This window comes from Mastigoproctus giganteus, chromosome 13 (assembly GCF_048544385.1).
Source record: "Mastigoproctus giganteus isolate SK-2022 chromosome 13, ASM4854438v1, whole genome shotgun sequence".
In the NCBI taxonomy this organism is placed as follows: Eukaryota; Metazoa; Arthropoda; class Arachnida; order Uropygi; family Thelyphonidae; genus Mastigoproctus; species Mastigoproctus giganteus.
Window position 1 is genome coordinate 95,264,934 of NC_143587.1, and position 14,897 is coordinate 95,279,830.

At 35.3% G+C, this 14,897-nt stretch overlaps 1 protein-coding gene across 1 annotated transcript in view; it reads right to left on the reverse strand.

Annotated features, from left to right (window-relative positions):
• Positions 1 to 400: 400 nt before the first annotated feature.
• LOC150076268 (acylamino-acid-releasing enzyme-like) overlaps positions 401 to 14,897 on the reverse strand; it is a 428,243-nt gene continuing 413,746 nt past the window's right edge. Inside the window, exons 22-23 of the mRNA XM_090387301.1 lie at positions 10,925 to 11,031; positions 401 to 500 (exon numbers count right to left, since the gene is read on the reverse strand). Coding sequence (XP_090243427.1) covers positions 401 to 500; positions 10,925 to 11,031 — 207 coding nt within the window. The remainder of the gene's footprint in view (positions 501 to 10,924; positions 11,032 to 14,897) is intronic.

Genomic DNA, 14,897 nt, shown 5'->3' on the forward strand with positions numbered 1-14,897 from the left:
TATATTTTTCAGTTTTATGCTTACAATATTTTCTTTATAGAAAAAACATAACATTGACTAGGTATTTAAATTCATAATTATGAATACGTATAACCTTCTCATTTCTTAAATTTTTAAAAGTGTCATATACAATAATTGCTACAAGATAATTTATTTCTATACAACATATTAAACAAAATACTTTTCCAATATTTCAATCTGCTGTATAAAAGCTGGACTTAAACTGAAATATAAAAGATTGGAATTATCTTTAACAATGCATTCATGAATGATCACAACTTTTAAAAAAATTTAGTAAGTACTTATTCATTATTGTATAGCATCAAATATCAATTGAAATTATTTTTTTTTTTTTGCTGATTCAATTTATATTATTCTAAAAAACAAAAACGTAATACTTCTAAGATAAATATTTTGATATCCATATTAGAGTATGAATAAAGACATCAGCTTCCACTTCAACCTTTGAAAGTGCATGATTGTCATCATACATATATAACCTAAGTGAAATAGAAAAAAAACATTATTATTGTTTAAAAGTGCTAGTTTCAATATTATAAAATCAGAAATTATTAGTGATGCATTACATATATTACAATTTTGAACAGGCACCATTCATTACCATGATTTCTATTAAACCATCACAGTAATGAATCATTACTTAAGTTTAAAATTTGAAATGTAAGTTAATAAAAATAAATTAATTAAATTATTAACTTTTCAAATGTAAGTTATGTTATATTTCACCTGTCAGTACTCTCCTCTGTGACTGTTATACATATAGCCTGCCTGAGTCAAAAAGAACTGAAAGAAGCCCCAAAAGGGTGTGCTGGCATTGGCATTTATAAAAATTTCTCAACTCCTCCCCCCCCCCCCAATTCCTCACTGGTTAATAATACTATCTAGTTTGCAAACTCAAATTTCTTATTAATAGTTTAAACAGGTTTTTTTTTTTTTTTTTTTTTTTTAATCATATTTTTCCAATTCTATACTTTTCATTTTTCAATTTGATGCATGCTTCCAGAAGTTTAAAACATGGCTTCTAATAAAAAAAAAAATCCTTGAAATTTGTTATTAAGTCAAGTAAGTATATATAAAAGATTATGTGTAAATGTCACAAATTTCAAATCACAATAGTGCACCCTTTTATTTATTACTGATTTTACTGACCTTCTGATCATCTCTTTTGAAGAAGTGAGGTCCACATTGTATGAAGGGAGAGAAGTAGAAATAGTATCCATTATAGTATCCATTGTTATGAAGTGGAGATTCATTTTAAATGACAACTTTTTTCTATCAGGAATACATGCTATGAAGACACTGATGAAATTAAAGCATGCAATAAGAATTTATTACCTCAACTGTCTCCAAGCCAAGTCTGGATACAATGTTTCGTAGTTCAATGAAAAAAGTCAATGAGTATCAACTGCATCTCAGAAGACTGTTCAAGTCTTCTTCCTTTTTGAAAATGGTATGATGCTGCCATTACATGTTATGAAAATTATGAGGCAGTTGGAAGGGTGGTATGTAGCTGGTTGTGAAATGCAAAAATGGGCTTCTACCACAAAGAACTTTTGGAACTTGGCTAGCCAGCAGCAATTTGTGTAAATGTCGCAACTATGAAAATTATTTATTTGTCAGTTAAAATTCACACCTTACCATTTTGAATTTATATTAATCTCAAAAAACTCATTATTCCTATGATAAATATTTTATTATCTGAATTATTGTATGCATAAAAAAAATTAAAAACTCTAGAAATCACAGCCCCAAAATAACTCATACTCATGTGAAGGTGTTCAATTAAAAGAGGTAGAGGAAGGAAGAAATTTGTGGGTTATGATACAGGAAAATTTTAAGTTCTCTGTGCAGTGCAGACAGGTAGCAAGGAGGACATAATATGACTATATAATACAATGGTGAGAATCCATTTGGAATACCGGTTCAAAAAGATATAGAACTACTTGAAAAGGTCCAAGGAAGGACAAGGTGTGCTTTGATGTGATTGACAAAAGGGCATCCATCTGAGGAAAGACAGAGAGTATGCGAACTACAGAGCTGGTAACTTAGAGGGGGGGGGGATCTGATTGAAATCTATAAGGCTCTGAGAGGGGACAGTAAAATGAATGAAGATATAATGTTCACTGTCATGAAACATTATACTAGCAATGAAGACCACAAATTCAAATTGTGGGGAAAGGTTTTAGACTGGATTGTAAAATAATCTTTGTATTTTGAAAATTGTTGACATTCTTTTGATGGAAAACCACAGGATTCATTGAATGGAGTGTACTGGGGTGATTTGAGGTGTTTTAACGGTTTGAGGTGATTTACCAAGATCATCAATACATGAGTTGAAAAAAAAAATAGGTTGCTAACAGGTCAGCTTAATCTTTGGCTGATGTAGCAACAGAACCATCTGGTTTTGATAGAGGTGGGAATAGAGATGGGCAAAAACTGCGGCCAAGCTTTGGAAAGACCAGAATGCTCGGCTACCATTAGAGGAGCAAGAAGCAAGTTTTCTACTCTTAGCCTGTTCAAAATCTAGTTTGGACTAATCAATAACTGCTTTACAAAGTATAAATAATACTTAATAATAATTTTTTATTATGCAATATTGCTTATAAAAACGTAGTACTGGAAATATTTTATAATGAAAATTCAGTACTTTTATATGATTTCAGAAAATATAGGCTTAGGGGTTCGAGATAAAAATATTATGTTGAAAGGGGTTCACGAGTCAAAAATGGTTGGGAACCGCTGATCTAGACTCATCTGCAAAGTGTCAGAAAAAAAAAAAAATAGTGGACACTAAGTTTGTTGTTGTTATTTGGTTTTTAGGAGCATTAGCAACTAAGGTCATATTGCTGCGGGGATATGTAGTGGTCATTCCCTGACCTTTCCGCATCCTCCGTATTTGGTAGTCATGGGCTCGAACCCTGGTCTAATCAAGAAGTGTGTGCTACGCACTGCAGCTCCTGCCCACCTGGCTACAGAAGCACCTCTAAGTCAGAAATGCTTTTAAAGGTATAAAAAGATAAGTAAAGCTTGTTACCTTGGTTAAGGAAAGAACTCTATGTAAATAACTAAAAATATAAAATAATGCAAAATATAAATAATTCTGCTTTAATTGTGATGTTCTTATTTTAACACTTTATGTTAAAATAAATAAATAAAAAAATATAATTAAAATTAAAATACAATTATTAAATAAATATAAATAAAATACAGCTGTAGACAAGGGAAACTTGTGGCAGTACAAACAGCTACAGAAAATTAGCACAGAGAAGTAAATTCTCATGGACATGAAAAATAACTTTTGGGGTAATAAACAGACAGCTTTCAAAATTTCTTCTTCCCATAAATTGTAAATGCTTTGCAGTATTTACAGTTTGGCTAGCAATTCAGCCATTTTCTTGTTAATCATAGTATTCATTAAAAGTGGATTTAAATCAAAGAATGCTCCTTTGAAGGCAGGTATTGTGAATTGCAGTTGATTAGAAAATTAAATTGAAGAGCATTAAAGGTATTTTTTTGTATGTGACCTCTCAGATACCGAAACACCCGCTAATCGGTAACTCCCTCCAAGATGTTTGGAGTGAATAGGTATTCTGCAAGAATAGAAGCTATAACGGGGAAAATAGTACCTTACTAAAGGGACTGTGGTAATATTACTGAACTTATAAAAGAAAGGGACCACTAAACCATGTTACAAATATAGCAAATCCTAACCAATCCTAATAGTAAATCCTATACAGTTGGCTGTATGGTTAGGACAATCCTAACCATACAGCCAACATGCTTGATCTTTTTCTCACAAACAACCCTTCTAAGTACACGGTTGAAGTGAGTAATCCTTTAGGCACCTCAGATCACAACTTGGTGATTGTCTCTTCTCCAATGGAGCCTTTATCTCATGGCTATTCCCAACCTCGTGTTGTTTGGCATTACAAGAATGCAAAATGGAATGACCTGCGAGATTTCTTTTCCCTGGTCGGATTACTGTTTCAAAACTTCTGATGTCAACATTTTCCCAGATCATGTCAGTGAAAGTATTCTTGTAGGAATGGAATCCTTTATTCCACATTCCACCTTGAAATCTTGTCCTTTATCTAAACCTTGGTTTTACAATAAATGTGCTAAGGCTGTTCAAGAGAAGAATGTTGCATATTGTGATTGGCTTGGTTCCAATTCTTCAGTTTCATTTTCTGCCTACATCAGAGCTTGCAACAATCGTAAAGCAGTTATTAATCAGTCCAAACTTGATTTTGAACAGGCTGAGTAGAAAACTTGCTTCCTACCCTAATGGTAGCCGACAATTTTGGTCTCTTGCTAAAGCTATTGGCCGCAACTTTTTCCCATCTCTGTTCCAACCTGTCAAAACCAGATGGTTCTATTGTGACTTCAGCCAAGGATAAAGCTACCTGCTAGCATCCCATTTTTCTTCCAACTCATCTATTAATGAATTTGATAAAACACCTCCCACCATTCCCAGAACACTGCATTTAATGCCTCCTGTGATCTTCCGTCAAAATGATGTCAGAAGGATTTTAACAAATCTTGATGCTAAGAAAGCTCCAGGACCTGATGGTTTTTCTTCACTTGTTCTCAAAACCTGCGCTCCTGAACTTACTCATTTTCTTTGCTGCCTTTTTTTACTTTTTTATTCCAAAGGTTTTCCTTCTGCTTGGAAATTTGCTCATATCCAGACAGTTCCTAAAATGGATGACAAATCCCTCCCACTGCAATTACTTCTACTCTTTCTAAAGTAATGGAGAAATCAATTAACTGCCAACTCTTAAACTATCTAGAAACCTTCCATCTGATCAATGATCGCCACTATGGATTCCGTCAGTGTCCATCCACTGGTTATATTCTGGCTTATGTTACCCATTTATGGACTAATTCAATGGAAAGGTTCGGTGAAACACAAGTAGTTGCTCTTGACATCTCAAAGGCTTTCGATCGTGTTTGGCATTAAGGTCTTCCAAACAAGCTTCCATCTTATGGTTTGCCAACTGTTTTTAGTAATTGGTTATCGAGTTTTCTCTCTGATTGCTCACTGAGGGTGATGGTAGATGGCTCTCTCTCTTCTAACTTCTCCACTAATGCTGATGTCCCCCAAGCTTCAGTTCTTTCCCCCCCACTCTTTTCCTCTTGTATATTAATGACCTTCTTCCATTGACTGGAAATCCTATCCATAGTTTTGCCGGTGATAGCACATTGCATTCCACTTTCCATTTTGAGAAACCTTGCCCTACTCAATCAGTTTCAACTTCTCGAATATCTGCCACCAATTCCTTAAATGCCGATTTCCAGGTAATTCTCCAGTGGGGAAAAGACAACTTAATTGATTTCAATCCTTCTAAAACTCAGTCTTGTCTTATATCTCACAAAAAGGATACTTCTGCTCCTATGCTTATCTTTGGTGACACTCTGATTTCTAGACAAAATGATATCTCTTTGGGGATTACCCTGACTTTTAATCTCTCTTGGCACAAGCACATTACAAATATTGCTTCCTCTGCATCTAAAAAACTTGGTTTTCTCTTTCGTTCTTGGTGTTACTTTTCTTCCAAACAGCTGTTCACTCTGTACAAATTGCAAATCTGTAAATGGAATATTTTTCCCACATCTGGGGCGGTGCTCCCAAAACCTCTCTCAGGCTTCTAGATTCCATTCAGAAGAGGACAGTGAGGTTAATTAATTACTCATCTCTAACAGAGTCTCTCCATTCTCTGTCTCGTAGGCATACTATTTCTGCTGCATTTCTTTTCTACAGATACTTCCATGGCATTAAGGCACTGTTCTTCTGAATTGGCTTCTATAATTCCCACTCTCTCTCTCTTTCAAAACAGTCGGAACACGTGCCACCACCAGCCGACATCCATCTTCAAACTCATAGAACCAACTTTTCATCTTCCTCGTTTATTTATTCAACTGCCATTTTCTGGAATAACCTTCCTTCATACATATTTCCTGAAAATTACAGTCTACAGAGTTTCAAGTCTAATGTCAACAAATATCTTCTTTCATCTTCCCAACATGCAACCCATGCATGGTACTAAGTACTACAGGTTATAATACCTCTTGTGTTTGGGGTTTTCATTAAAAAAAAAAAAAATTAATTAATCATTTGATTGTAATTTAGTTAAGTTAAATCTGTTTATTATGATTTAGTTCAATGTTAATTTGCATATACAGGCAGTTCCCACTTTACAAGTTTTCGCTTTACGAGTTCTCGGGTTTCCAAGTTTTTTTTCTCAAGTATCAAGTATCAACAAAATCGCAAATATGAACATTAATTGCAAAAAAATGAATGTTGAACATTCATAAATACAGCATTTCAAACCGTGCTCATAGCTATACAATACATTGTACCCCCACTACAATATTAATCAGTTACAGAGATTCCATCGTATCGTGAAAATATTGTAATGTGAATCTAATAACACATTGTTTTTGGTTATTCGTTCCAAGACCTCGGAAGTTGAAATTTTTGCTATACAACTAAACTTTATTCTAAAAGGTCATTTTTGTAATGAAAATTGTATTAGTTACCAATTCAAATCATTGAAATGCACATCGTTATCATATGTTCTGTTATAAGAATCAATTTCGAACACCTCTGTCATATTTTTCTAAAGTGCATTTCTGGAAGTCACTACCATAAAACAATAAAAAGAATTTGCACTTTCCGGTTTATTGGGCTTTTCTGTTAGTGCAATCTAATTATAAAGAGGTAGTAAACTTGATGTTATTGCATTTACGAAAATACCGACAGCTGGAATTGTGTAGGTTTTTATGCTAATATGGTGAAATGTGTTTCCCCTTCACTGAAATCTTCAATCATATAAAAAACATAAATAAATTTCAGAAATTTCTCTTCATTCCTTAATTCCAAGATTGGTTTTCACATCACTTTGTGCCTGAAGTAAAACGATATTGTGAAAATAAAAATATTCCTTTTTGGGTGATTCTGATTTTAGATAATGTACCTGCCCACTCACCATTTCTGCAACATCACCACCATACTGTTAAAATAAATTTTTTGCCACCAAATGCGACACTACGTTTTCAGCCAATGGACTAGAGCATTATTTAAACGTTTAAAGCGCTTTATCTTCGGGAGACATTTGACATGCTGATTAATGCAACGGATAAGGAGGGAGGTTTAACTGTTAAAGAATTTTGGAAAGAATTCCATATTTTAGATGGAGTTAAAATAATACAACGAACCTGGAACAAAATTACAGAGAAGAACTTGGAGAGTGTTTGGAATAAACTGTCCTCAGTTTATTGATAATTTTGAAGGATTTCAAGAACTAGCAGAGATCGTACAAAATGAAACACAAGCAGATTGCTAACCAATTGCAGCTTGACGTTTCTTCAACTGATGTCACTGATCTGTTTCAAGCGCAAAATGGAGAGCTCACAAATGAAGACCTCTTTGAAATAGCAAAATGTGAAGAAGCTGAGGAAGAAGGTTTAATAGCTGAAACTCCTGTTCATTCCTTCATTCTCAAGGGGCTAGATGAAGCTTTCCAACATAGAAAAAGCAACTGAGATTTTCGAGTCACAAGATTCAAATTTGGAGTGTACCAGGAAAGTTGCTACAGATTTAAAAAATGCTTATGCATGCTATCATGAAATTCATAAAGAAAAGAAGACTTTCTTGGAAACAAACGCCTTGACGCATTTATGAAGAAGATGACTCCTGTGTCCCCAACAGACCAACAACAAGTGCCGAGACAACAACGAGTGATCTATGAGTATGCATTTAGTTGAAGATGATGAAGAATAAACATTCTTTAACATTTGTAAGTTATAAATAATTTCTTTATTATTATAATTTGCTTCATTCTACCAGCTATGTTTTTATTTATTTGGATAATAAACTAATTTCATTGTTGAGAGTGTAACCCCTGATTTTAACATTACATCATCTATCGGGAAAAAAAATCCTGCTTTACAAGCGCACGCTAGGAATGAATTAACTCGTAAAGTCAGGAACTACCTGTATATCTATTTGGTTTAGACCTGTTAACTGACTACATCAACATTTATATTTGTATTTTGGTTTGTTACGTTTGCTTATTTGATTGCTGTTTACTTATGTGGCTGGATTGTTATTGTAATAGGGTTTTAGGAACATCAGCAACTAAGGCCATATTGTTCCATATATACTGTCTGTAAAAAATTGTGTGTGTTCTGTAGTCAAAAAACCCAAGTTTCTGGGGAAAAAACCATCCTACCTTTGCCTGAGACCGACTAACTCAGCCACTGTGAAAAAAGCCCATAAAAATTCCTCACATCATTGACAGGACTTGAACTCGGGTCTTTTGCACCGGTGTGGGGAGGACATTGAGTCTACAACTGTGCTTTTTATTTTACAATGCTACAACCTACAAGGGTGGCTGGATCATACAGGCACATCCATTGGCACTTTGCTGAACAGCAATTAATGACCGAAATACAATCCTTTCTGAAGTTCAGAAGCACTGATGTTCCCATGAAGAGGTAGTCCTTACAAGTTCCCAGTTCCTTCAATTTATTATTCATGTACAAAAAGTGCAACTCATTCTTTAGTAAGTGTGGGTGTGCACCCTTTGGACCAGTTGTTGTGTATTCACAATGCTGGAGGAGAGCACTGCTTTGTTGTTTTATTTCCCTTATCTTATTTTATTTCAGTTTATTTTATTTTATCTTTATTAGTATTTATCATTTTATTAGTATTAGCAGTAGCAATTGATGCAAGGAAGCAAGTTTATACAGAATCATCCAAGAAAAAAAAAAAACTTTACTTATCACCTGTTCATCCCCTCTGATACTTTGCAATTGACAAGGAAGGTAGACTATACTAAATTATTGAGAGGAGGATGGTGTTTTGGTTTATATTTCTAGACTTTTGGTAACATGAGTTAGAGGGAGTTGCTAACCTGTAATTTTTCTTTGAAAATAAATCTTTAATTATATTAGTTTCATAAATTTTAAGCTCTTTAATTATTCTTTGTTACTTTTTAAACTGAGAGAGGGAGGGAGGTTATCATCCCTGGGCCATATTATGAGTTGTTAGAAATGAAAAACATGCAGAATAAAGTTTTCTTGCTAACTTAACAACTACAACAAACTATTCTCAGGTGTTTATTAACAGTCATGTTTTAACAAAAATAAGAAATTTGCAGAATTTTTTTTTAAAAAAATTTGGTTTTAATGTAGTTTTACAATTTTTTTGCAAAAAAAAAAAAAAGACAGAGAAAAAGGGACATAGTTGCCTAGAGAGTTGGCAACTATGTTGTGACATACTACTAAAGGTGGTTTGTAAGTTTGATATATACTGAGTTGCCACTTTATTAGGTACACTTGCCCTCTCCAAGAATTGGAGTGCTCCTTCAGTAACTGCATCATATGTTCATACATAAAGCAGGAGGGCGATGAAGTTTGAAAATGGGTAGGATGAAAGATTTAAGTGACTGAATACAGGCTAGTGGTGGTGGTGGTGGTTCAGTGCCAGTATAAGTATCTCAGAAACTACAATCCCACTGGGTTCTGACATACAGCTGTGTCTCTGGTGTAATAAGATCAGGCCAATATCACCAAATAACACCCAGCAATGACAATTCTGCAGTCAGAGACAGCTCACTGATGCAAGAAGCCAGTGGAGGCAGACAAAACTTGTGCAGGGTAGCAAAAAGGCTACAGTCAGTCAAATAGATACAAAGTGGTAACCAAACAGACATTTCAGAATGCATAACCTTTCACACTTTGTCACATATGGGAACCAGATTCCAATCCTGTTGCAAAAAACAAGAAAATACTGTTACAGTAGGCTGAGGAACTAAACACTAGATTATTATAAAAATATTGCCTAATCTGCTGAACCCTTATTTCTGCTTTCCATGCTGATGGGAGGACCAAAATATTGTAAAAATAGCCCAAATCGATGAACTCATCCTGTCAAGTGTCAACAATGCAGGCTGGCAGTGGCAGTTCAATGGTTAATAAAAAAAAAAAAAAAAATTATATATTCATGCATGGCTTCATTGTAAGCTTCTAAAACGGAGTATATAAAAAAATAAGTATCTTCCTGAAAATGGTGTTTTATTTTTAAAGTTCTTTTATTTTTAAATGTGAATATGAGATAATATATAACATTACTTAATTTTTTATGTAATTATAAAAAAAATTAATTTTTTATTTATTAAAAAATATATACAGAATATTAGAAAAATTGTGCAAAATCACAATATGGAACAGTGCCTGGTAGAAGGCTATTGTGAACAGAATAAACAAGTAATGGTGTGCAGCTTTGCATGTTATGGTGTGGAGGAAAAACAAATTGTTGGCAATATTTGAGGTATTACATATTTTTAACATACTCTAGCTATGGTAATGAGTATAAGAAAAAAAGTAATCATGAAGACAGGGTAGAATGATAATAATTTTAATTGTGTGATGATTTAGGGTGAAACAATGTGTGTTGATACATTCACAAACTGAAACTATAATTAGACTAACATGTCATACTGATAATTTAATTAACTGTATATTATCAGTGTCTTATTCTGTGTCATTGATAACTATGATTCTAACTTCATTTGTGGGTCCTTTCCTTTCTCATATACAGCTATATTGGATGTGATGTCATGAATACTTCTGGCCATTCTTCTTCTTCTTCTTCACAATGCAGCCAAGTTGAATGATACAGGTCATTCTATTCACAATAGTCTTCTACCAGTCATCACTTCACAACATGATTGTGTGCAATATTTCAAATATATAAAATTTTTTACATAACTTCTAATTTTACTTATGGCAACGACTACAAAAGAAAGGTTATGATATAAACATCCATTACATATATTGATTGAATTCATAATGCTGGATAACTAACACTATTTTATTTATTTATTTTATTTCATACCTAGTTTCAACTCCACGAGCTTTCAAAGTGTGGTAATATTTTAATCCTTGATGATAAGGAACACGTAAATCATTTTTACCCAAGAGTACTAACGTTGGTACTGTCACCTGAAATTGACAATATGCAGAAAGATGTCAAAAGACAGGATGTAACCCACAATATTTTAGATTAATGAATAAAATAAAATTTTTGAATATCCATCGTAACAAACATGTGAAAAAAACAAAAACATATACAGCAGATGCCAATTTAATGTCCTACAGTATATATTTCAACTAGAGTTCCAATCAGGCAATACCTATCATTGTTTACTCTGAAATGAGTCTCCCCACCTTTTTTTTTTTGTCACTTTAAGCTGCCAGCAGATCCCTGCTGGCATCTTAAAGGGTATAAAATTTTGAACTGTACCACAAATATACTCTGAAACACTTTTTTTGAAACATACTTTAAACACACCTTTAAATATTTTTAAAGATATGTTTGAAAAGATTATATGCTGTCATTAGTACCTTGTTTCTGTTGTTTTTTAGGTATCCTGTGTGGACATCAAAGTTCAGTGGCACACTGTTTTCTTATTAGCATTAGCATTAGTAGAGGCATATGATGCAAGAAAGCAAGCTTATGCAGCATCAGCCAAAAAAAAAAAAAAAACCCCTTTACACTTCACCCCTCCGTTCGTTTGAAATACCTGTTCAGCTGAACCTTAAATTTATTTAGGCTATCAACTTCCACAACAAGGGATGGAAGTCTGTTCCACCATCCAACTACCTGCTGGCTAAAGGCAAATTTCCGCACATCTATCCTACATCTGTCTTTCCTCAATTTGAATTTATGCCCTCTCAGGTGATTATTCTGAGCAAGAGGCAGTATCCCATCAGCATTGAGCATGCTCAACCCATTCAAGGCTTTGTACACCTCTATCAGATCACCTCGCCGGTGCCTAGTCTCCAGACACTGTAATTTGCAAAACTTAAGTCTTTCTTTGTAAGAGCAACCCTTCGTTCCGTTCAGTAACCTTGTTGCCCTTCTCTGTACTCGTTCCAGCAGCTCTACATCCTTCTTGAAATGAAGCCTCCAGACCTGTATACAGTACTCAAGGTGCAGCCTGACCATTGCCTTATACAAGGGAATAATCACCTCCCTATCCCTGCTAGAAAAGTTCCTGTATATCATTGATAAGACACCATGAGCTACTCTTGCAGCCCATCTGCACTGCTCAGAGAACTTCATATCTGCCTGCACAATTACCCCCAGGTCCTTTTCATTCTCTACCACTGTCAGTGTAGTACCACAGAGTTGATACGTTGCTCTGGGGTTGCTGTTTCCCATATGTAGTACTTTACATTTGTCAATGTTAAACTTCATTTGCCATCTCTCAGCCCATCTGCTCAACCTTTCCAGACCCTATTGCAGCAGCATAGCATCAGTAGCGTCCTTAACAACACTGCCAACCTTTGTATCATCTGCAAATTTGGACATTAAGCTTGATATACCATCATCAATATTATTGATAAATACAGAAAACAACAATGGACCCAACACTGAACCCTGAGGGACTCCACTAATAACATTAGTCCACGATGAGCAGTGTCCATTAATTACCACTCTGTCTTCTGCCACTCAACCATCCCTTTATCCATAGCAACAATTTGCCATCAATGCCACACTGCTCCAATTTGTGCAGCAGTCTTCCGTGTGCAACAGTATCAAAAGCCTTTCTAAGATCCAAATATATAATATCAAAGTTATTCCCTGCATCCAATTCTTTTGTGACTACATCATAGTATCCAATCAAATTTGTCAGGCAAGACCTTCCCTTAACAAAACCATGCTGTGTCTGAGCTATAACTGAATTCTTGTCAAGATGATCCTGCAGTGCTTCTTTAACCAGTGCTTCCATTAATTTTCCTGGAACAGAAGTTAAACTCACAGGTCTATAATTACTTGTGTCAGCCTTTGATCCTCCTTTGTGAATTGGGGTTACATTTGCACATCTCCAGTCTGTGGGTACCTCCCCTGAGTCCAAGGAAGCTCTCATAATTATGGCTAATGGATTGCTTACTTCCTTTGCTGCCTCCTTTAATATAACCGGATAGATCCCATCCACCCCAGGTCCTTGTATTTATCTTCAACAATTTTTCCTCCACTTTACTCACAATTATTACAATATCATCTAGCTCACTGCCAGTGTTTACTTCATCTATGGCATTCCCCTTCCTGAATAACTCCTCATGTGTGAATGTAGATGCAAAATATTGATTTAGTTTGTTAGCTACCTGAGCAGGATCATGAACAGTTGAACCATCGATATCAAGTGGACCAATCTGATTCATCCCCTTCCTTCTAGAGTTTACATAAGTAAAGAACTCCTTGCTGTTTTTCTTTGCATCCCTTGCCAAAGATTTCTCGTAATCTGCCTTCGCCTGCCTAACCTCCTTTGTAATTTGGTTACAGATCAACTTATATCTATCAAAGGCATCTGTGTCACATGTTAATTTATATGTATCCCATGCATTTTTCTTCTCTGCCATATGTCTCATTAGTTCATCTGACATCCATTTAGGCCTGAACCTTGAACAATATTTCTTATTTGGTATGTAAAGCCTAGTAGCTTCCAACATAAGTTCTTTGAATGCTTCCCATTTTGAGTTTGCTGTTGGTAACATCATCAGTTGGTCCCACTGTATAGAATTTAAATACTGTCTCAGACCATCGTATTCACCTTTACGAAAGCAATAACCCTTCCCTTTACCCCTGATGGTAGTTACCTCCTTGATTAAATCCCACTTCAGCACACTGTGATCACTGCCACCTAGTGCTTCCTGTATCTGCAGATTCTTAATGCATGAAGAATCACTACTGATAATCAAATCAAGAGTATTGCTCCCTCTAGTTGCCTCCCGCACATGCTGATTTCGAAAACAATCATCCAATAAATCGACAAAAGCCTTGCTAGTGTGTGAGTGACCAACACACAAATTCCAGTCAATATCTGGGAAATTAAAATCCCCCATTATAAGACTCTCTGATTTACTGGCCCATTCTATTTCCCTGTACAGTATCTTATTTTACTCATCAGAGTCATTAGGCCTATAGCACACTCCTACTCTCAATTTTGATCTCCCAATGCTTATGTCACACCAAACTGACTCAACAGTGCACTGTCCAGTGATGTCGACTGGCTTCACATTGGATTTTATGTGTTTCTTAACTAATAGCATAACCTTTCCTCCCTTCCTATCCTTTCTGTAGACGTTGTACTCCCCAAATTCCAGTTCTGCATTACTTATATCTGTGTGACACCACGTCTCTGATATCCCAACGATATCCACCTTTGATGCTTTGAGCAATACCTCAAATTCATCAAATTTATTTACCAAACTCCTAGCATTGGTGTACATGCAAGTATACATGCACCTGTTCTTTTTCTTAGCTACCCTAACACAACCCATGTGTTTACTTGTACCCCAATGACTCCCAGCAGACTTTGAAATATCCTGCATCTTATTTTCCAAGCTGCTGCTCATTCCAATAGAAGCAGTGCAAGAATCACTTTCACCTCTGCCAGTGGCTACTGTTAATCTATTAGTCCTTGTATCCCCCAATCTAGCAGTTTTCCTACCCACCTAACACTGCCTCGATAGCATCAACAAACATTCTTGCACCCTTTCTATTTAAGTGTATCCCATCCCTGTAGAAGCAGTCTCTCCTGTTAACAAATACAGACCAGGCTGAAAAAAATTCTACCCCTTGAGCCTTGCACAATCTTTCCAGGACCGAATTGATTGACAGGGCTCTCATCATATACTCTCTCCTATCGTGTCTGGGCAGAATTGCAGACACTTTCCAATTCAACCCTAATTCACGGTTTTTTTTCAACAGGCTTTATATCATTCTTCACACACAAAATAATCTAAGATCCAGGGTGCAATATGATGTGAAAGGTTCTGCCACTCATTGACTCTCAGTGCAC